Source organism: Dendrobates tinctorius, unplaced genomic scaffold (assembly GCF_039654945.1).
Source record: "Dendrobates tinctorius isolate UK_male_01 unplaced genomic scaffold, ASM3965494v1 ptg000235l, whole genome shotgun sequence".
Taxonomy (NCBI): Eukaryota; Metazoa; Chordata; class Amphibia; order Anura; family Dendrobatidae; genus Dendrobates; species Dendrobates tinctorius.
Genome location: NW_027361902.1, coordinates 1,756,939 through 1,781,971, shown reverse-complemented (window position 1 = coordinate 1,781,971; position 25,033 = coordinate 1,756,939). Strand labels below are relative to the sequence as shown.

The 25,033-nt window shown below is 44.1% G+C and overlaps 1 protein-coding gene across 5 annotated transcripts in view; it reads left to right on the top strand.

Annotated features, from left to right (window-relative positions):
- The window catches only part of PARP10 (poly(ADP-ribose) polymerase family member 10), a 173,104-nt gene that overhangs the window by 100,974 nt on the left and 47,097 nt on the right, over positions 1-25,033 (top strand). For all 5 annotated transcript variants that reach the window (XM_073556550.1, XM_073556546.1, XM_073556548.1 and 2 more), the window contains exons 3-5: positions 947-1,186; positions 1,257-1,490; positions 2,289-2,812. In XM_073556550.1, coding sequence (XP_073412651.1) covers positions 947-1,186; positions 1,257-1,490; positions 2,289-2,812 — 998 coding nt within the window. The remainder of the gene's footprint in view (positions 1-946; positions 1,187-1,256; positions 1,491-2,288; positions 2,813-25,033) is intronic.

Below are 25,033 nucleotides of genomic sequence, written 5' to 3'. Positions count from 1 at the left end.
GTGATAGGGTGGTAGAACCTTACATAGGAGAGGAGAGAGGGGCTGATATGGATGGAGTGTGCGGAGTGTGAGATAGGGCGGTAGAACCATACATAGGAGAGGAGAGAGGGGCTGATATGGATGGAGTGTGCAGAGTGTGAGATAGGGTGGTAGAACCTTACATAGGAGAGGAGAGAGGGGCTGATATGGATGGAGTGTGCGGAGTGTGAGATAGGGCGGTAGAACCATACATAGGAGAGGAGAGAGGGGCTGATATGGATGGAGTGTGCGGAGTGTGTGATAGGGTGATAGAACCTTACATAGGAGAGGAGAGAGGGGCTGATATGGATGGAGTGTGCGGAGTGTGAGATAGGGCGGTAGATATACGTGACCACTGTAGCCAGAACACAAATGGCTTACCTGTCTCCTGTCCACCTGCCATGTTTATGTGCTCTGGCAGTTTGAAAAATAAATCTCCTCAGTAAAATCTGCACAGGCGCCTCTCCCTTGGCTCTGGAAGGTCTGTGCTCAGATCTAGTACTAATTTAACTTGTTAACAATCAATCAACTAACAATAAGATGCAGAGAAAACCAACAAGCTTGCAGCTCAACACGGATCATAAGCTCTTTGACGTGACATCACCGGACATCAGGGGCAGTTGCAGCAGGGGGCCACGTGATGGGTATGAGCGGACAGCAATAGCGCCTCTCTCAGGCACATTTGGAAAGGCGAGGCATTTGATGAAAGCCTTATTTCCAAGGTTTATGTTGATCTCTGCAATGTAGGCTTGCAAAATGCAAATGAGATTGCTGTCTGTAAAGGGTTAAAATAAAACATGAATGAACTATGTATCTTCTCTTCACATGTGGGTGATATTCATTCCATGTTCTTCTGCCCTGGCTCTACATAATCTGCTGTATCGTACACAAGGGAGGACTTTTCCAATATCTAATGCTGTATTTCCAGATGCAGAGAACATATTATCTCAGGAGGAACATTGCGTGCAGTCTGTTACCATCCGTGTGAGGCGTCTTCCCCCATGGGATCTTGGGAAAGTAGCATTGCGTGGTCTTCACCCAGACACGGATGAGTGTTTTCTACAGATATTTGTGGAGAACGTCAGTGGTCGAGAAGAATTCCTCTTGATGCGATCCTCAGACCGGACGACGATTCTGGTCACCTTCCATGAGCCGCTGAGTGATGAAGGTGAGCGCTGACTCTTCCCAGATAGGAGCTTTTCCTTCTGTGAGCTATTGATTTGTCTGCTTTTGTCTAGAATTTGACAGTTTGGAAAGAAATGTTGAGAAGAGGCCAGTGCAAGGGTCTTCCCTCTCAGTTCAGCGTGTCCGCCTCTGTGCTGAGGTCTTGGTGGAGAATCTTGGGGAAAGTGTCTCCATTGACCTCCTGGAGATGTATTTTGAGAGTCGGCGAAGTGGAGGAGGTCGTGTAAACTTGGTAACGATGCTCAGGAACAACTCTGCTGCCATAGTGTCCTTTGATGATGTTAACGGTGAGTGAGCTGGAGTGGTGAATGTCATGTAACTGGCGGTAGAATCACGGGCCTACGCTACGAAAACGTCATCTACAGCTATTGTGAGGAGGACCAGATGAATTCTAGACTGCTTAATATTAGCTTCTGGATGGAGACGATCATTGTGTATCAAGTATCTGCCACCTCTTTACAATGGAGTCATCACTATCTCCTGAGCTCTCCTCATTCTCTCTATGGGAGGAGGAATATTCCATCATCTCTAGCTGTGGTCGTGTTGATAGATGGATAATTTTTTAACATCACGGGTACTTTATGGTATCCGGGTGTCGTTGCCACATAATGTTCTGAGACGTTCTGCCTGTTCCAAATTAAATTGTAAATTTCAAATACGTGCACAGAAGAGCCATGCTGATACATCAAGGATCCAAGCAGAGCTCTCTTTATTCCATACCTTGGTCAGGGGTTAATAGATTTTCAGTATTCATGTATTGTAACAATATAATTGGCTCATCGTATCTCTAGCTATGTACTGACATTAGCATACATGCTTCTAATCGGCGAAGTTAACCCCCAGCTTGTGGTCTAGGTGTCCTCCTAGCCTCTACGTTGGGTTTCTCTGTTTCCCATGTTTTTTCTAAGTCCGTTACACAAAGGCATTCCTGAGCCCCCTTATCTGATCACGGACTCCAACTTGGAAGGAAAGAAATAAATTTAGAAAGACACTAAAATGAAGTCAGGATAGATAAAGTATAACTCCTGCTCTCACACAGGTGTCGTTGATAGGGCACGCATAATGTTTACCTGTGTTTTCTTCAGTTGCCGCGCGGGTTTTGACCCGAACACATTCACTGCAGAGCTCTCGGCTGACTGTCTCCCCATACTACCCTGCTCTTCTTGGGTCTCCAAGTATAGAGGAGACTGGATCCCCAGAAGAAAAGAACAGAGGAGTTCCAAACATTGTGAAGGACCATGGCATTGAACAGCAGACAGGCATAAAAACAGAAGATAAGATGGAGGTTCAGGACTGTCCACATCAGAAGCTGAATTTAGTGGAGCCGTGTGACAATCAAGCCAGAGCCTCAGCTGTTGGTGGCCATAAAGAGCAGCACATGGATCCACATGAAGCACAGACGCCTGAGGAGATGACACAAACAGATCCTCCAATGATGGATGCAAGGGATAACACTAGAGCAAGCACCTTTCTACAGCCAGAAGAAGTTGAGGTTCTCATGGACTCATCAGAGCTTCGATTCCTGCAAGAATATCACCATGAGCTGCTGGCAGGAATCAACCAGGTCACCATTGTCCCACTTGAGGTGCAGGGCAAGTGTGGATTTAAGGTAGGTGTCTGTGGTGCTGGGTTCGAAGACGGTCCATGAACTTGTAGCTTTCGCTTTATAGACACTATATTATTATTATTATTATTATTATTATTATTATTATTATTATTATTATTATTATAATTCTGTGCTCCATCAAATGGTGTTTGGATTTCTTCTGACTCAATTCTAGTCTCTATGCATCTTGTGTCCTCTTCCACCTTGATGCAGAGGTCATTAGCTTTATGCTTGTTGCCTTCCCTCTAAAACTTCTCCATGAACACGTGAAAGAATTCCAATGTTCTCAAAGGGCCAAAGTTAATCCAGGAGATGGCGACACATTAATGTCTCCACTCCACATATCATAACATGTCAGGTCTGTGCTGCATCCTCCAGCTGTTGTATCACAAGGGATATTTCTATGTAGTGAAACATCCGGCTGTTGTATCACACAGGATATCTCTATGTAGTGTGAACATCCGGCTGTTGTGTCACACGGGATATCTCTATGTAGTGAAACATCCGGCTGTTGTATCACAAGGGATATTTCTATGTAGTGAAACATCCGGCTGTTGTATCACACGGGATATCTCTATGTAGTGTAACATCCGGCTGTTGTCTCACACGGGATATCTCTATGTAGTGTAACATCCGGCTGTTGTATCACACGGGATATCTCTATGTAGTGTAACATCCGGCTGTTGTGTCACACGGGATATCTCTATATAGTGTAACATCCGGCTGTTGTATCACACGGGATATTTCTATGTAGTGTAACATCCGGCTGTTGTATCACACGGGATATATCTATGTAGTGTAACATCCGGCTGTTGTCTCACACGGGATATCTCTATGTAGTGTAACATCCGGCTGTTGTGTCACACGGGATATCTCTATGTAGTGTAACATCCGGCTGTTGTGTCACACGGGATATCTCTATGTAGTGTAACCTCCGGCTGTTGTGTCACACGGGATATCTCTATGTAGTGTAACATCCGGCTGTTGTGTCACACGGGATATCTCTTTGTAGTGTAACATCCGGCTGTTGTGTCACACGGGATATCTCTATGTAGTGTAACCTCCGGCTGTTGTGTCACACGGGATATCTCTATGTAGTGTAACATCCGGCTGTTCTCTCACACGGGATATCTCTATGTAGTGTAACATCCGGCTGTTGTATCACACGGGATATCTCTATGTAGTGTAACATCCGGCTGTTGTGTCACACGGGATATCTCTATGTAGTGTAACCTCCGGCTGTTGTGTCACACGGGATATCTCTATGTAGTGTAACCTCCGGCAGTTGTGTCACACGGGATATCTCTATGTAGTGTAACATCCAGCTGTTGTGTCACACGGGATATCTCTATGTAGTGTAACATCCGGCTGTTGTATCACACGGGATATCTCTATGTAGTGTAACATCCGGCTGTTGTGTCACACGGGATATCTCTATGTAGTGTAACCTCCGGCTGTTGTGTCACACGGGATATCTCTATGTAGTGTAACCTCCGGCAGTTGTGTCACACGGGATATCTCTATGTAGTGTAACATCCAGCTGTTGTGTCACACGGGATATCTCTTTGTAGTGTAACATCTGACTGTTGTATCACATGGGATATCTCTATGTAGTGTAACATCCGGCAGTTGTGTCACACGGGATATCTCTATGTAGTGTAACCTCCGGCAGTTGTGTCACACTGGATATCTCTATGTAGTGTAACATCCGGCTGTTGTATCACACGGGATATATCTATGTAGTGTAACATCCGGCTGTTGTCTCACACGGGATATCTCTATATAGTGTAACATCCGGCTGTTGTATCACACAGGATATCTCTATGTAGTGTAACATCCGGCTGTTGTGTCACACGGGATATCTCTATGTAGTGTAACCTCCGGCTGTTGTGTCACACGGGATATCTCTATGTAGTGTAACATCCGGCTGTTGTGTCACACGGGATATCTCTTTGTAGTGTAACATCCGGCTGTTGTGTCACACGGGATATCTCTATGTAGTGTAACCTCCGGCTGTTGTGTCACACGGGATATCTCTATGTAGTGTAACATCCGGCTGTTCTCTCACACGGGATATCTCTATGTAGTGTAACATCCGGCTGTTGTATCACACGGGATATCTCTATGTAGTGTAACATCCGGCTGTTGTGTCACACGGGATATCTCTATGTAGTGTAACCTCCGGCTGTTGTGTCACACGGGATATCTCTATGTAGTGTAACCTCCGGCAGTTGTGTCACACGGGATATCTCTATGTAGTGTAACATCCAGCTGTTGTGTCACACGGGATATCTCTTTGTAGTGTAACATCTGACTGTTGTATCACATGGGATATCTCTATGTAGTGTAACATCCGGCAGTTGTGTCACACGGGATATCTCTATGTAGTGTAACCTCCGGCAGTTGTGTCACACTGGATATCTCTATGTAGTGTAACATCCGGCTGTTGTATCACACGGGATATCTCTATGTAGTGTAACATCCGGCTGATGTATCACACGGGATATCTCTATGTAGTGTAACATTCGGCTGTTGTATCACACGGGATATCTCTATGTAGTGTAACCTCCGGCTATTGTATCACACGGGATATCTCTATGTAGTATAACATCCGGCTGTTGTGTCACACGGGATATCTCTATGTAGTATAACATCCGGCTGTTGTATCACACGGGATATTTCTATGTAGTGTAACATCCGGCAGATGTATCACACGGGATATTTCTATGTAGTGTAACATCCGGCTGTTGTATCACACGGGATATCTCTATGTAGTGTAACATTCGGCTGTTGTATCACACGGGATATCTCTATGTAGTGTAACCTCCGGCTATTGTATCACACGGGATATCTCTATGTAGTATAACATCCGGCTGTTGTGTCACACGGGATATCTCTATGTAGTATAACATCCGGCTGTTGTATCACACGGGATATTTCTATGTAGTGTAACATCCGGCTGATGTATCACACGGGATATCTCTATGTAGTATAACATCCGGCTGTTGTATCACACGGGATATCTCTATGTAGTGTAACATTCGGCTGTTGTATCACACGGGATATCTCTATGTAGTGTAACCTCCGGCTGTTGTATCACACGGGATATCTCTATGTAGTGTAACATCCGGCTTTTGTATCACACAGGATATTTCTATGTAGTGTAACATCCGGCTGATGTATCACACGGGATATCTCTATGTAGTGTAACATCAGGCTGTTGTATCACACAGGATATTTCTATGTAGTGTAACATCCGGCAGTTGTGTCACACGGAATATCTCTATGTAGTGTAACATCAGGCTGTTGTATCACACAGGATATCTCTATGTAGTGTGACATCCAGCTGTTGTGTCACACGGGATATCTCTATGTAGTATAACATCCAGCTGTTGTGTCACACAGGATATCTCTATGTAGTGTGACATCCAGCTGTTGTATCACACGGGATATCTCTATGTAGTATAACATCCAGCTGTTGTGTCACACGGGATATCTCTATGTAGTGTAACATTCGGCTGTTGTATCACACAGGATATCTCTATGTAGTATAACATCCGGCTGTTGTATCACACGGGATATCTCTATGTAGTGTAACATTCGGCTGTTGTATCACACGGGATATCTCTATGTAGTGTAACCTGCGGCTGTTGTATCACACGGGATATCTCTATGTAGTGTAACATCCGGCTGTTGTATCACACGGGATATCTCTATGTAGTGTAACATCCAGCTGTTGTGTCACACGGGATATCTCTATGTAGTGTAACATCCGGCAGTTGTGTCACACGGGATATCTCTATGTAGTGTAACATCAGGCTGTTGTATCACACAGGATATTTCTATGTAGTGTAACATCCGGCTGTTGTGTCACATGGAATATTTCCATGTAGTGTAACATCAGGCTGTTGTATCACACGGGATATTTCTATGTAGTGTAACATCCGGCAGTTGTGTCACACGGAATATTTCTATGTAGTGTAACCTCCGGCTGTTGTATCACACGGGATATCTCTATGTAGTGTAACATCCAGCTGTTGTATCACACGGGATATCTCTATGTAGTGTAACCTCCGGCTGTTGTATCACACGGGATATCTCTATGTAGTGTAAAATCCGGCTGGTGTATCACATGGGATATCTCTATGTAGTGTAACATCCGGCTGTTGTCTCACACGGGATATCTCTATGTAGTGTAACATCCGGCTGTTGTATCACACGGGATATCTCTATGTAGTGTAACATCCGGCTGTTGTATCACACGGGATATCTCTATGTAGTGTAATATCCGGCTGTTGTATCACATGGGATATCTCTATGTAGTGTAACCTCCGGCTGTTGTGTCACACGGGATATCTCTATGTAGTGTAACATCCGGCTGATGTATCACACGGGATATCTCTATGTAGTGTAACATCAGGCTGTTGTATCACACAGGATATTTCTATGTAGTGTAACATCCGGCTGTTCTCTCACACGGGATATCTCTATGTAGTGTAACATCTGGCTGTTGTATCACACGGGATATCTCTATGTAGTGTAACATCCGGCTGTTGTATCACACGGGATATCTCTATGCAGTGTAACATCCGGCTGTTGTATCACACGGGATATCTCTATGCAGTGTAACATCCGGCTGTTGTGTCACACGGGATATCTCTATGTAGTGTAACATCCGGCTGTTGTATCACACGGGATATCTCTATGTAGTATAACATCCGGCTGTTGTATCTCACGGGACATCTCTATGTAGTGTAACCTCCGGCAGTTGTGTCACACGGGATATCTCTATGTAGTGTAACATTAGGCTGTTGTGTCACACGGGATATCTCTATGTAGTGTAACCTCCGGCTGTTGTATCACACAGGATATCTCTATGTAGTGTAACATCCAGCTGTTGTGTCACACGGGATATCTCTTTGTAGTGTAACATCTGGCTGTTGTATCACACGGGATATCTCTATGCATTGTAACATCCGGCTGTTGTGTCACACGGGATATCTCTATGTAGTGTAACCTCCGGCTGTTGTGTCACACGGGATATCTCTATTTAGTGTAACATCCGGCTGTTCTCTCACACGGGATATCTCTATGTAGTGTAACATCCGGCTGTTGTATCACACGGAATATCTCTATGTAGTGTAACATCCGGCTGTTGTGTCACACGGGATATCTCTATGTAGTGTAACCTCCGGCTGTTGTGTCACACGGGATATCTCTATGTAGTGTAACCTCCGGCAGTTGTGTCACACGGGATATCTCTATGTAGTGTAACATCCGGCTGTTGTATCACACAGGATATTTCTATGTAGTGTAACATCCGGCTGATGTATCACACGGGATATCTCTATGTAGTGTAACATTCGGCTGTTGTATCACACGGGATATCTCTATGTAGTGTAACCTCCGGCTATTGTATCACACGGGATATCTCTATGTAGTATAACATCCGGCTGTTGTGTCACACGGGATATCTCTATGTAGTATAACATCCGGCTGTTGTATCACACGGGATATTTCTATGTAGTGTAACATCCGGCTGATGTATCACACGGGATATTTCTATGTAGTGTAACATCCGGCTGTTGTATCACACGGGATATCTCTATGTAGTGTAACATTCAGCTGTTGTATCACACGGGATATCTCTATGTAGTGTAACCTCCGGCTATTGTATCACACGGGATATCTCTATGTAGTATAACATCCGGCTGTTGTGTCACACGGGATATCTCTATGTAGTATAAAATCCGGCTGTTGTATCACACGGGATATTTCTATGTAGTGTAACATCCGGCTGATGTATCACACGGGATATCTCTATGTAGTATAACATCCGGCTGTTGTATCACACGGGATATCTCTATGTAGTGTAACATTCGGCTGTTGTATCACACGGGATATCTCTATCTAGTGTAACCTCCGGCTGTTGTATCACACGGGATATCTCTATGTAGTGTGACATCCAGCTGTTGTGTCACACGGGATATCTCTATGTAGTGTAACATCCGGCTGTTGTATCACACAGGATATTTCTATGTAGTGTAACATCCGGCTGATGTATCACACGTGATATCTCTATGTAGTGTAACATCAGGCTGTTGTATCACACAGGATATTTCTATGTAGTGTAACATCCGGCAGTTGTGTCACACGGAATATCTCTATGTAGTGTAACATCAGGCTGTTGTATCACACAGGATATCTCTATGTAGTATAACATCCAGCTGTTGTGTCACACGGGATATCTCTATGTAGTGTAACATTCGGCTGTTGTATCACACAGGATATCTCTATGTAGTATAACATCCGGCTGTTGTATCACACGGGATATCTCTATGTAGTGTAACATTCGGCTGTTGTATCACACGGGATATCTCTATGTAGTGTAACCTGCGGCTGTTGTATCACACGGGATATCTCTAAGTAGTGTAACATCCGGCTGTTGTATCACACGGGATATCTCTATGTAGTGTAACATCCAGCTGTTGTGTCACACGGGATATCTCTATGTAGTGTAACATCCAGCTGTTGTATCACACGGGATATCTCTATGTAGTGTAACATCCAGCTGTTGTATCACACGGGATATCTCTATGTAGTGTAACATCTGGCTGTTGTATCACACGGGATATCTCTTTGTTGTGTAACCTCCGGCTGTTGTATCACACGGGATATCTCTTTGTTGTGTAACCTCCGGCTGTTGTATCACACGGGATATCTCTATGTAGTGTAACATTCGGCTGTTGTATCACATGGTATATCTCTATGTAGTGTAACATTCGGCTGTTGTATCACACGGGATATCTCTATGTAGTGTAACATTCGGCAGTTGTGTCACACGGGATATCTCTATGTAGTGTAACATTCGGCTGTTGTATCACACGGGATATCTCTATCTAGTATAACATTCGGCTGTTGTATCACACGGGATATCTCTATGTAGTGTAACATCCGGCTGTTGTGACACACGGGATATCTCTATGTAGTGTAACATCCGGCTGTTGTATCACACGGGATATCTCTATGTAGTGTAACATCCGGCTGTTGTGTCACACAGGATATCTCTATGCATTGTAACATCCGGCTGTTCTCACATGGGATATCTCTATGTAGTGTAACATCCGGCTGTTGTATCAAACGGGATATCTCTATGTAGTGTAACATCCGGCTGTTGTGTCACACGGGATATCTCTATGTAGTGTAACATCCGGCTGTTGTATCACACGGGATATCTCTATGTAGTGTAACATCCGGCTGTTGTGTCACACAGGATATCTCTATGCATTGTAACATCCAGCTGTTCTCACATGGGATATCTCTATGTAGTGTAACATCCGGCTGTTGTATCAAACGGGATATCTGTATGTAGTGTAACATCTTACTGTTGTGTCACACGGGATATCTCTATGTAGTGTAACATCCGGCTGTTGTATCACAAAGATATCTCTATGTAGTGTAACATCCGTCTGTTGTCTCACACGGGATATCTCTATGTAGTGTAATATCCAGCTGTTGTCTCACACGGGATATCTTTATGTAGTGTAACATCCAGCTGTTGTCTCACACGGGATATCTTTATGTAGTGTAACATCCTACTGTTGTGTCACACGGGATATCTGTATGTAGTGTAACATCCGGCTGTTGCATCACACGGGATATCTCTATGTAGTGTAACATCCGGCTGTTGTGTCACACGGGATATCTCTATGTAGTGTCACATCCGGCTGTTGTCTCACACGGGATATCTCTTTGTAGTGTAACATTCGGCTGTTGTATCACACGGGATATCTCTATGTAGTGTAACATCCGGCTGTTGTATCACACGGGATATCTGTATGTTGTGTAACATCCGACTGTTGTGTCACACGGGATATCTGTATGTAGTGTAACATCCTACTGTTGTGTCACACAGGATATCTGTATGTAGTGTAACATCCGGCTGTTGCATCACACGGGATATCTCTATGTAGTGTAATATCCAGCTGTTGTCTCACACGGGATATCTCTTTGTAGTGTAACATTTGGCTGTTGTATCACACGGGATATCTCTATGTAGTGTAAGATCCGGCTGTTGTATCACACGGGATATCTGTATGTTGTGTAACATCCGGCTGTTGTGTCACACGGGATATCTGTATGTAGTGTAACATCCTACTGTTGTGTCACAAGGGATATCTGTATGCAGTGTAACATCCGGCTGTTGCGTCACACGGGATATCTCTATGTAGTGTAACATCCGGCTGTTGTGTCACACGGGATATCTCTATGTAGTATAACATCCGGCTGTTGTATCACACGGGATATCTGTATGTTGTGTAACATCCGGCTGTTGTGTCACACGGGATATCTGTATGTAGTGTAACATCCTACTGTTGTGTCACACGGGATATCTGTATGTAGTATAACATCCGGCTGTTGCATCACACGGGATATCTCTATGTAGTGTAACATCAGGCTGTTGTATCACACAGGATATCTCTATGTAGTATAACATCCAGCTGTTGTGTCACACGGGATATCTCTATGTAGTGTAACATCCGGCTGTTGTATAACACGGGATATCTCTTTGTAGTGTAACATCCGGCTGTTGTGTCACACGGGATATCTCTATGTAGTGTAACATCCGGCTGTTGTATCACACAGGATATTTCTATGTAGTGTAACATCCGGCTGTTGTGTCACACGAGATATCTCTTTGTAGTGTAACCTCCGGCTGTTGTGTCACACGGGATATCTCTATGTAGTGTAACATCCGGCTGTTGTGTCACACAGGATATCTCTATGTAGTGTAACATCCGGCTGTTGTGTCACACGGGATATCTCTATGTAGTGTAACATCCGGCTGTTGTGTCACACGGGATATCTCTTTGTAGTGTAACGTCCGGCTGTTGTATCACACGGGATATCTCTATGTAGTGTAACATCCGGCTGTTGTATCACACGGGATATCTCTATGTAGTGTAACATCCGGCTGTTGTGTCACACGGGATATCTCTTTGTAGTGTAACATCCGGCTGTTGTATCACACGGGATATCTCTTTGTAGTGTAACATCCGGCTGTTGTATCACACGGGATATCTCTTTGTAGTGTAACATCCGGCTGTTGTCTCACACGGGATATCTCTATGTAGTGTAACATCCGGCTGTTGTATCACACAGGATATTTCTATGTAGTGTAACATCCGGCTGATGTATCACACGGGATATCTCTATGTAGTGTAACATCCGGCTGTTGTGTCACACAGGATATCTCTATGTAGTGTAACATCCGGCTGTTGTATCACACGGGATATCTCTATGTAGTGTAACATCCGGCTGTTGTATCACACAGGATATTTCTATGTAGTGTAACATCCGGCTGTTGTATCACACGGGATATCTCTATGTAGTGTAACATCCGGCTGTTGTGTCACACAGGATATCTCTATGTAGTGTAACATCCGGCTGTTGTATCACACAGGATATCTCTATGTAGTGTAACATCCGGCTGTTGTATCACACGGGATATCTCTATGTAGTGTAACATCCGGCTGTTGTATCACACGGGATATCTCTATGTAGTGTAACATCCGGCTGTTGTGTCACACAGGATATCTCTATGTAGTGTAACATCCGGATGTTGTATCACACAGGATATTTCTTTGTAGTGTAACATTCGGCAGTTGTGTCACACGGGATATCTCTATGTAGTGTAACATTCGGCTGTTGTATCACACGGGATATCTCTATGTAGTGTAACATTCGGCTGTTGTATCACACGGGATATCTCTATGTAGTGTAACATCCGGCTGTTGTATCACACGGGATATCTCTATGTAGTGTAACATCCGGCTGTTGTGTCACACAGGATATCTCTATGCATTGTAACATCCGGCTGTTCTCACATGGGATATCTCTATGTAGTGTAACATCCGGCTGTTGTATCACACGGGATATCTGTATGTAGTGTAACATCTTACTGTTGTGTCACACGGGATATCTCTATGTAGTGTAACATCCGGCTGTTGTGTCACACAGGATATCTCTATGTAGTGTAACATTCGGCTGTTGTATCACACGGGATATTTCAATGTAGTGTAACATTCGGCTGTTGTATCACACGGGATATCTCTATGTAGTGTAACATCCGGCTGTTGTCTCACACGGAATATCTCTATGTAGTGTAATATCCGGCTGTTGTCTCACACGGGATATCTTTATGTAGTGTAACATCCGGCTGTTGTGTCACACGGGATATCTCTATGTAGTGTAACATCCGGCTGTTGTATCACACGGGATATCTCTTTGTAGTGTAACTTCCGGCTGTTGTCTCACACGGGATATCTCTATGTAGTGTAACATCCGGCTGTTGTATCACACAGGATATTTCTATGTAGTGTAACATCCGGCTGATGTATCACACGGGATATCTCTATGTAGTGTAACATCCGGCTGTTGTGTCACACAGGATATCTCTATGTAGTGTAACATCCGGCTGTTGTATCACACGGGATATCTCTATGTAGTGTAACATCCGGCTGTTGTATCACACAGGATATTTCTATGTAGTTTAACATCCGGCTGTTGTATCACACGGGATATCTCTATGTAGTGTAACATCCGGCTGTTGTGTCACACAGGATATCTCTATGTAGTGTAACATCCGGCTGTTGTATCACACAGGATATCTCTATGTAGTGTAACATCCGGCTGTTGTGTCACACAGGATATCTCTATGTAGTGTAACATCCGGATGTTGTATCACACAGGATATTTCTTTGTAGTGTAACATTCGGCAGTTGTGTCACACGGGATATCTCTATGTAGTGTAACATTCGGCTGTTGTATCACACGGGATATCTCTATGTAGTGTAACATTCGGCTGTTGTATCACACGGGATATCTCTATGTAGTGTAACATCCGGCTGTTGTATCACACGGGATATCTCTATGTAGTGTAACATCCGGCTGTTGTGTCACACAGGATATCTCTATGCATTGTAACATCCGGCTGTTCTCACATGGGATATCTCTATGTAGTGTAACATCCGGCTGTTGTATCACACGGGATATCTGTATGTAGTGTAACATCTTACTGTTGTGTCACACGGGATATCTCTATGTAGTGTAACATCCGGCTGTTGTGTCACACAGGATATCTCTATGTAGTGTAACATTCGGCTGTTGTATCACACGGGATATTTCAATGTAGTGTAACATTCGGCTGTTGTATCACACGGGATATCTCTATGTAGTGTAACATCCGGCTGTTGTCTCACACGGGATATCTCTATGTAGTGTAATATCCGGCTGTTGTCTCACACGGGATATCTTTATGTAGTGTAACATCCGGCTGTTGTGTCACACGGGATATCTCTGTGTAGTGTAACATCCGGCTGTTGTATCACATGGGATATCTCTATGTAGTGTAACCTCCGGCTGTTGTGTCACACGGGATATCTCTATGTAGTGTAACATCCGGCTGTTGTATCACACGGGATATCTATGTAGTGTAACATCAGGCTGTTGTGTCACACGGGATATCTCTTTGTAGTGTAACATCCGGCTGTTCTCTCACACGGGATATCTCTATGTAGTGTAACATCCGGCTGTTGTATCACATGGGATATCTCTATGTAGTGTAACCTCCGGCTGTTGTATCACACGGGATATCTCTATGTAGTGTAACATCCGGCTGTTGTATCACACGGGATATCTCTATGTAGTGTAACATCCGGCTGTTGTATCACACGGGATATCTCTTTGTAGTGTAACCTCCAGCTGTTGTGTCACACGGGATATCTCTATGTAGTGTAACATCCGGCTGTTGTATCACACGGGATATCTCTATGTAGTGTAACCTCCAGCTGTTGTGTCACGCGGGATATCTCTATGTAGTGTAACATCCGGCTGTTGTATCACACAGGATATCTCTATATAGTGTAACATCCGGCTGTTGTATCACACGGGATATCTCTATGTAGTGTAACATCCGGCTGTTGTAACACACGGGATATCTCTTTGTAGTGTAACCTCCGGCTGTTGTATCACACGGGATATCTCTATGTAGTGTAACCTCCGGCTGTTGTGTCACACGGGATATCTCTATGTAGTGTAACATCCGGCTGTTGTATCACACGGGATATCTCTTTGTAGTGTAACCTCCGGCTGTTGTATCACACGGGATATCTCTATGTAGTGTAACATCCGGCTGTTGTGTCACACGGGATATCTATATGTAGTGTAACATCCGGCTGTTGTATCACACGGGATATCTCTATGTAGTGTAACATCCGGCTGTTGTGTCACACGGGATATCTCTATGTAGTGTAACCTCCGGCTGTTGTATCACAAAGATATCTCTATGTAGTGTAACATCCGTCTGTTGTCTCACACGGGATATCTCTATGTAGTGTAATATCCAGCTGTTGTCTCACACGGGATATCTTTATGTAGTGTAAGATCCGGCTGTTGTATCACATGGGATATCTCAATGTAGTGTAACCTCCGGCTGTTGTGTCACACGGAATATCTCTATGTAGTGTAACATCCGGCTGTTGTATCACACGGGATATCTCTATGTAGTGTAACATCCGGCTGTTGTGTCACACGGGATATCTGTATGTAGTGTAACATCCTACTGTTGTGTCACACGGGATATCTGTATGTAGTGTAACATCCGGCTGTTGTATCACACGGGATATCTCTATGTAGTGTAACATCCGGCTGTTGTCTCACACGGGATATCTCTTTGTAGTGTAACATTCGGCTGTTGTATCACACGGGATATCTCTATGTAGTGTAACATCCGCTGTTGTATCACACGGGATATCTGTATGTTGTGTAACATCCGGCTGTTGTGTCACACGGGATATCTGTATGTAGTGTAACATCCTACTGTTGTGTCACACGGGATATCTGTATGTAGTGTAACATCCGGCTGTTGTGTCACAGGGGATATCTCTATGTAATGTAACATCCGGCTGTTGTATCACACGGGATATCTCTATGTAGTGTAACATCCGGCTGTTGTATCACACGGGATATCTCTATGTAGTGTAACATCCGGCTGTTGTAACACACGGGATATCTCTTTGTAGTGTAACCTCCGGCTGTTGTATCACACGGGATATCTCTATGTAGTGTAACCTCCGGCTGTTGTGTCACACGGGATATCTCTATGTAGTGTAACATCCGGCTGTTGTATCACACGGGATATCTCTTTGTAGTGTAACCTCCGGCTGTTGTATCACACGGGATATCTCTATGTAGTGTAACATCCGGCTGTTGTGTCACACGGGATATCTATATGTAGTGTAACATCCGGCTGTTGTATCACACGGGATATCTCTATGTAGTGTAACATCCGGCTGTTGTGTCACACGGGATATCTCTATGTAGTGTAACCTCCGGCTGTTGTATCACAAAGATATCTCTATGTAGTGTAACATCCGTCTGTTGTCTCACACGGGATATCTCTATGTAGTGTAATATCCAGCTGTTGTCTCACACGGGATATCTTTATGTAGTGTAACATCCAGCTGTTGTCTCACACGGGATATCTTTATGTAGTGTAACATCCGGCTGTTGTATCACAAGGGATATCTCTATGTAGTGTAACCTCCGGCTGTTGTGTCACACGGGATATCTCTATGTAGTGTAACATCCGGCTGTTGTATCACACGGGATATCTCTATGTAGTGTAACATCCGGCTGTTGTGTCACACGGGATATCTGTATGTAGTGTAACATCCTACTGTTGTGTCACACGGGATATCTGTATGTAGTGTAACATCCGGCTGTTGTATCACACGGGATATCTCTATGTAGTGTAACATCCGGCTGTTGTCTCACACGGGATATCTCTTTGTAGTGTAACATTCGGCTGTTGTATCACACGGGATATCTCTATGTAGTGTAACATCCGGCTGTTGTATCACACGGGATATCTGTATGTTGTGTAACATCCGGCTGTTGTGTCACACGGGATATCTGTATGTAGTGTAACATCCTACTGTTGTGTCACACGGGATATCTGTATGTAGTGTAACATCCGGCTGTTGTGTCACACGGGATATCTCTATGTAGTGTAACATCCGGCTGTTGTCTCACACGGGATATCTCTTTGTAGTGTAACATCCGGCTGTTGTATCACACGGGATATCTCTATGTAGTGTAACATCCGGCTGTTGTCTCACACGGGATATCTCTTTGTAGTGTAACATCCGGCTGTTGTATCACACGGGATATCTCTATGTAGTGTAACATCCGGCTGTTTTGTCACACGGGATATCTCTATGTAGTATAACATCCGGCTGTTGTATCACACGGGATATCTCTATGTAGTGTAACATCAGTCTTTTGTGTCACACGGGATATCTCTATGTAGTGTAACATCCGGCTGTTGTATCACAAAGATATCTCTATGTAGTGTAACATCCGGCTGTTGTGTCACACGGGATATCTCTATGTAGTGTAACATTCGGCTGTTGTATCACACGGGATATTTCAATGTAGTGTAACATTCGGCTGTTGTCTCACACGGAATATCTCTATGTAGTGTAATATCCGGCTGTTGTCTCACACGGGATATCTTTATGTAGTGTAACATCCGGCTGTTGTGTCACACGGGATATCTCTATGTAGTGTAACATCCGGCTGTTGTATCACACGGGATATCTCTTTGTAGTGTAACTTCCGGCTGTTGTCTCACACGGGATATCTCTATGTAGTGTAACATCCGGCTGTTGTATCACACAGGATATTTCTATGTAGTGTAACATCCGGCTGATGTATCACACGGGATATCTCTATGTAGTGTAACATCCGGCTGTTGTGTCACACAGGATATCTCTATGTAGTGTAACATCCGGCTGTTGTATCACACGGGATATCTCTATGTAGTGTAACATCCGGCTGTTGTATCACACAGGATATTTCTATAGTGTAACATCCGGCTGTTGTATCACACGGGATATCTCTATGTAGTGTAACATCCGGCTGTTGTGTCACACAGGATATCTCTATGTAGTGTAACATCCGGCTGTTGTATCACACAGGATATCTCTATGTAGTGTAACATCCGGCTGTTGTGTCACACAGGATATCTCTATGTAGTGTAACATCCGGATGTTGTATCACACAGGATATTTCTTTGTAGTGTAACATTCGGCAGTTGTGTCACACGGGATATCTCTATGTAGTGTAACATTCGGCTGTTGTATCACACGGGATATCTCTATGTAGTGTAACATTCGGCTGTTGTATCACACGGGATATCTCTATGTAGTGTAACATCCGGCTGTTGTATCACACGGGATATCTCTATGTAGTGTAACATCCGGCTGTTGTGTCACACAGGATATCTCTATGCATTGTAACATCCGGCTGTTCTCACATGGGATATCTCTATGTAGTGTAACATCCGGCTGTTGTATCACACGGGATATCTGTATGTAGTTTAACATCTTACTGTTGTGTCACACGGGATATCTCTATGTAGTGTAACATCCGGCTGTTGTGTCACACAGGATATCTCTATGTAGTGTAACATTCGGCTGTTGTATCACACGGGATATTTCAATGTAGTGTAACATTCGGCTGTTGTATCACACGGGATATCTCTATGTAGTGTAACATCCGGCTGTTGTCTCACACGGGATATCTCTATGTAGTGTAATATCCGGCTGTTGTCTCACACGGGATATCTTTATGTAGTGTAACATCCGGCTGTTGTGTCACACGGGATATCTCTGTGTAGTGTAACATCCGGCTGTTGTATCACATGGGATATCTCTATGTAGTGTAACCTCCGGCTGTTGTGTCACACGGGATATCTCTATGTAGTGTAACATCCGGCTGTTGTATCACACGGGATATCTATGTAGTGTAACATCAGGCTGTTGTGTCACACGGGATATCTCTTTGTAGTGTAACATCCGGCTGTTCTCTCACACGGGATATCTCTATGTAGTGTAACATCCGGCTGTTGTATCACATGGGATATCTCTATGTAGTGTAACCTCCGGCTGTTGTGTCACACGGGATATCTCTATGTAGTGTAACATCCGGCTGTTGTATCACACGGGATATCTCTATGTAGTGTAACATCCGGCTGTTGTATCACACTGGATATCTCTATGTAGTGTAACATCCGGCTGTTGTATCACACGGGATATCTCTTTGTAGTGTAACCTCCGGCTGTTGTGTCACACGGGATATCTCTATGTAGTGTAACATCCGGCTGTTGTATCACACGGGATATCTCTATGTAGTGTAACCTCCAGCTGTTGTGTCACGCGGGATATCTCTATGTAGTGTAACATCCGGCTGTTGTATCACACAGGATATCTCTATATAGTGTAACATCCGGCTGTTGTATCACACGGGATATCTCTATGTAGTGTAACATCCGGCTGTTTATCACACGGGATATCTCTATGTAGTGTAACATCCGGCTGTTGTATCACACGGGATATCTCTATGTAGTGTAACATCCGGCTGTTGTAACACACGGGATATCTCTTTGTAGTGTAACCTCCGGCTGTTGTATCACACGGGATATCTCTATGTAGTGTAACCTCCGGCTGTTGTGTCACACGGGATATCTCTATGTAGTGTAACATCCGGCTGTTGTATCACACGGGATATCTCTTTGTAGTGTAACCTCCGGCTGTTGTATCACACGGGATATCTCTATGTAGTGTAACATCCGGCTGTTGTGTCACACGGGATATCTATATGTAGTGTAACATCCGGCTGTTGTATCACACGGGATATCTCTATGTAGTGTAACATCCGGCTGTTGTGTCACACGGGATATCTCTATGTAGTGTAACCTCCGGCTGTTGTATCACAAAGATATCTCTATGTAGTGTAACATCCGTCTGTTGTCTCACACGGGATATCTCTATGTAGTGTAATATCCAGCTGTTGTCTCACACGGGATATCTTTATGTAGTGTAAGATCCGGCTGTTGTATCACATGGGATATCTCAATGTAGTGTAACCTCCGGCTGTTGTGTCACACGGAATATCTCTATGTAGTGTAACATCCGGCTGTTGTATCACACGGGATATCTCTATGTAGTGTAACATCCGGCTGTTGTGTCACACGGGATATCTGTATGTAGTGTAACATCCTACTGTTGTGTCACACGGGATATCTGTATGTAGTGTAACATCCGGCTGTTGTATCACACGGGATATCTCTATGTAGTGTAACATCCGGCTGTTGTCTCACACGGGATATCTCTTTGTAGTGTAACATTCGGCTGTTGTATCACACGGGATATCTCTATGTAGTGTAACATCCGCTGTTGTATCACACGGGATATCTGTATGTTGTGTAACATCCGGCTGTTGTGTCACACGGGATATCTGTATGTAGTGTAACATCCTACTGTTGTGTCACACGGGATATCTGTATGTAGTGTAACATCCGGCTGTTGTGTCACAGGGGATATCTCTATGTAATGTAACATCCGGCTGTTGTATCACACGGGATATCTCTATGTAGTGTAACATCCGGCTGTTGTATCACACGGGATATCTCTATGTAGTGTAACATCCGGCTGTTGTAACACACGGGATATCTCTTTGTAGTGTAACCTCCGGCTGTTGTATCACACGGGATATCTCTATGTAGTGTAACCTCCGGCTGTTGTGTCACACGGGATATCTCTATGTAGTGTAACATCCGGCTGTTGTATCACACGGGATATCTCTTTGTAGTGTAACCTCCGGCTGTTGTATCACACGGGATATCTCTATGTAGTGTAACATCCGGCTGTTGTGTCACACGGGATATCTATATGTAGTGTAACATCCGGCTGTTGTATCACACGGGATATCTCTATGTAGTGTAACATCCGGCTGTTGTGTCACACGGGATATCTCTATGTAGTGTAACCTCCGGCTGTTGTATCACAAAGATATCTCTATGTAGTGTAACATCCGTCTGTTGTCTCACACGGGATATCTCTATGTAGTGTAATATCCAGCTGTTGTCTCACACGGGATATCTTTATGTAGTGTAACATCCAGCTGTTGTCTCACACGGGATATCTTTATGTAGTGTAACATCCGGCTGTTGTATCACAAGGGATATCTCTATGTAGTGTAACCTCCGGCTGTTGTGTCACACGGGATATCTCTATGTAGTGTAACATCCGGCTGTTGTATCACACGGGATATCTCTATGTAGTGTAACATCCGGCTGTTGTGTCACACGGGATATCTGTATGTAGTGTAACATCCTACTGTTGTGTCACACGGGATATCTGTATGTAGTGTAACATCCGGCTGTTGTATCACACGGGATATCTCTATGTAGTGTAACATCCGGCTGTTGTCTCACACGGGATATCTCTTTGTAGTGTAACATTCGGCTGTTGTATCACACGGGATATCTCTATGTAGTGTAACATCCGGCTGTTTTATCACACGGGATATCTGTATGTTGTGTAACATCCGGCTGTTGTGTCACACGGGATATCTGTATGTAGTGTAACATCCTACTGTTGTGTCACACGGGATATCTGTGTGTAGTGTAACATCCGGCTGTTGTGTCACACGGGATATCTCTATGTAGTGTAACATCCGGCTGTTGTCTCACACGGGATATCTCTTTGTAGTGTAACATCCGGCTGTTGTATCACACGGGATATCTCTATGTAGTGTAACATCCGGCTGTTGTCTCACACGGGATATCTCTTTGTAGTGTAACATCCGGCTGTTGTATCACACGGGATATCTCTATGTAGTGTAACATCCGGCTGTTTTGTCACACGGGATATCTCTATGTAGTATAACATCCGGCTGTTGTATCACACGGGATATCTCTATGTAGTGTAACATCAGTCTTTTGTGTCACACGGGATATCTCTATGTAGTGTAACATCCGGCTGTTGTATCACAAAGATATCTCTATGTAGTGTAACATCCGGCTGTTGTGTCACACGGGATATCTCTATGTAGTGTAACCTCCGGCTGATGTGTCACACGGTATATCTCTATGTAGTGTAACATCCGGCTGTTGTATCACAAAGATATCTCTATATAGTGTAACAAACGGCTGTTGTGTCACACGGGATATCTCTATGTAGTGTAACCTCCGGCTGTTGTGTCACACGGGATATCTCTATGTAGTGTAACATCCGGCTGTTGTATCACAAAGATATCTCTATGTAGTGTAACATCCGGCTGTTGTATCACACAGGATATCTCTATGTAGTGTAACCTCCGGCTGTTGTGTCACACGGGATATCTCTATGTAGTGTAACATCCGGCTGGTGTATCACATGGGATATCTCTATGTAGTGTAACATCCGGCTGTTGTCTCACACGGGATATCTCTATGTAGTGTAACATCCGGCTGTTGTATCACACGGGATATCTCTATGTAGTGTAACATCCGGCTGTTGTATCACACGGGATATCTCTATGTAGTGTAATATCCGGCTGTTGTCTCACACGGGATCTCTCTATGTAGTGTAACATCCGGCTGTTGTGTCACACGTGATATCTCTATGTAGTGTAACATCCGGCTTTTGTATCACAAAGGATATCTCTATGTAGTGTAACATCCGGCTGTTGTCTCACACAGGATCTCTCTATGTAGTGTAACATCCGGCTGATGTATCACACGGGATATCTCTATGCATTGTAACATCTGGCTGTTGTATCACACGGGATACCTCTATGTAGTGTAACATCCGGCTGTTGTGTCACACGAGATATCTCTATGTAGTGTAACATCCGGCAGTTGTGTCACACGGGATATCTCTATGTAGTGTAACCTCCGGCCGTTGTGTCACACGGGATATCTCTATGTAGTGTAACATCCGGCTGTTGTATCACACGGGATATCTCTATGTAGTGTAACATCCGGCTGTTGTGTCACACGGGATATCTCTATGTAGTGTAACATCCGGCTGTTGTGTCACACGACATATCTCTATGTAGTGTAACCTCCTGCTGTTGTGTCACACGGGATATCTCTATGTAGTGTAACATCCGGCTGTTGTGTCACACGGGATACCTCTATGTAGTGTAACATCCGGCTGTTGTGTCACACGACATATCTCTATGTAGTGTAACCTCCGGCTGTTGTGTCACACGGGATATCTCTATGTGGTGTAACATCCGGCTGTTGTGTCACACGGGATATCTCTATGTAGTGTAACATCCGGCTGTTGTGTCACACGACATATCTCTATGTAGTGTAACCTCCGGCTGTTTTGTCACACGGGATATCTCGATGTAGTGTAACATCCGGCTGTTGTATCACACGGGATATCTCTATGTAGTGTAACATCCGGCTGTTGTATCACACGGGATATCTCTATGTAGTGTAACATCCGGCTGTTGTGTCACACAGGATATCTCTATGTAGTGTAACATCCGGCTGTTGTATCACACGGGATATCTCTATGTAGTGTAACATCCGGCTGTTGTATCACACGGGATATCTCTATGTAGTGTAACATCCGGCTGTTGTGTCACACAGGATATCTCTATGTAGTGTAACATCCGGCTGTTGTATCACACGGGATATCTCTATGTAGTGTAACATCCGGCTGTTGTGTCACACAGGATATCTCTATGCATTGTAACATCCGGCTGTTCTCACATGGGATATCTCTATGTAGTGTAACATCCGGCTGTTGTATCACACGGGATATCTGTATGTAGTGTAACATCTTACTGTTGTGTCACACGGGATATCTCTATGTAGTGTAACATCCGGCTGTTGTGTCACACAGGATATCTCTATGTAGTGTAACATTCGGCTGTTGTATCACACGGGATATTTCAATGTAGTGTAACATTCGGCTGTTGTATCACACGGGATATCTCTATGTACTGTAACATCCGGCTGTTGTCTCACACGGGATATCTCTATGTAGTGTAATATCCGGCTGTTGTCTCACACGGGATATCTTTATGTAGTGTAACATCCGGCTGTTGTGTCACACGGGATATCTCTGTGTAGTGTAACATCCGGCTGTTGTATCACATGGGATATCTCTATGTAGTGTAACCTCCGGCTGTTGTGTCACACGGGATATCTCTATGTAGTGTAACATCCGGCTGTTGTATCACACGGGATATCTATGTAGTGTAACATCAGGCTGTTGTGTCACACGGGATATCTCTTTGTAGTGTAACATCCGGCTGTTCTCTCACACGGGATATCTCTATGTAGTGTAACATCCGGCTGTTGTATCACATGGGATATCTCTATGTAGTGTAACCTCCGGCTGTTGTGTCACACGGGATATCTCTATGTAGTGTAACATCCGGCTGTTGTATCACACGGGATATCTCTATGTAGTGTAACATCCGGCTGTTGTATCACACGGGATATCTCTTTGTAGTGTAACCTCCGGCTGTTGTGTCACACGGGATATCTCTATGTAGTGTAACATCCGGCTGTTGTATCACACGGGATATCTCTATGTAGTGTAACCTCCGGCTGTTGTGTCACGCGGGATATCTCTATGTAGTGTAACATCCGGCTGTTGTATCACACAGGATATCTCTATATAGTGTAACATCCGGCTGTTGTATCACACGGGATATCTCTATGTAGTGTAACATCCGGCTGTTTATCACACGGGATATCTCTATGTAGTGTAACATCCGGCTGTTGTATCACACGGGATATCTCTATGTAGTGTAACATCCGGCTGTTGTAACACACGGGATATCTCTTTGTAGTGTAACCTCCGGCTGTTGTATCACACGGGATATCTCTATGTAGTGTAACCTCCGGCTGTTGTGTCACACGGGATATCTCTATGTAGTGTAACATCCGGCTGTTGTATCACACGGGATATCTCTTTGTAGTGTAACCTCCGGCTGTTGTATCACACGGGATATCTCTATGTAGTGTAACATCCGGCTGTTGTGTCACACGGGATATCTATATGTAGTGTAACATCCGGCTGTTGTATCACACGGGATATCTCTATGTAGTGTAACATCCGGCTGTTGTGTCACACGGGATATCTCTATGTAGTGTAACCTCCGGCTGTTGTATCACAAAGATATCTCTATGTAGTGTAACATCCGTCTGTTGTCTCACACGGGATATCTCTATGTAGTGTAATATCCAGCTGTTGTCTCACACGGGATATCTTTATGTAGTGTAAGATCCGGCTGTTGTATCACATGGGATATCTCAATGTAGTGTAACCTCCGGCTGTTGTGTCACACGGAATATCTCTATGTAGTGTA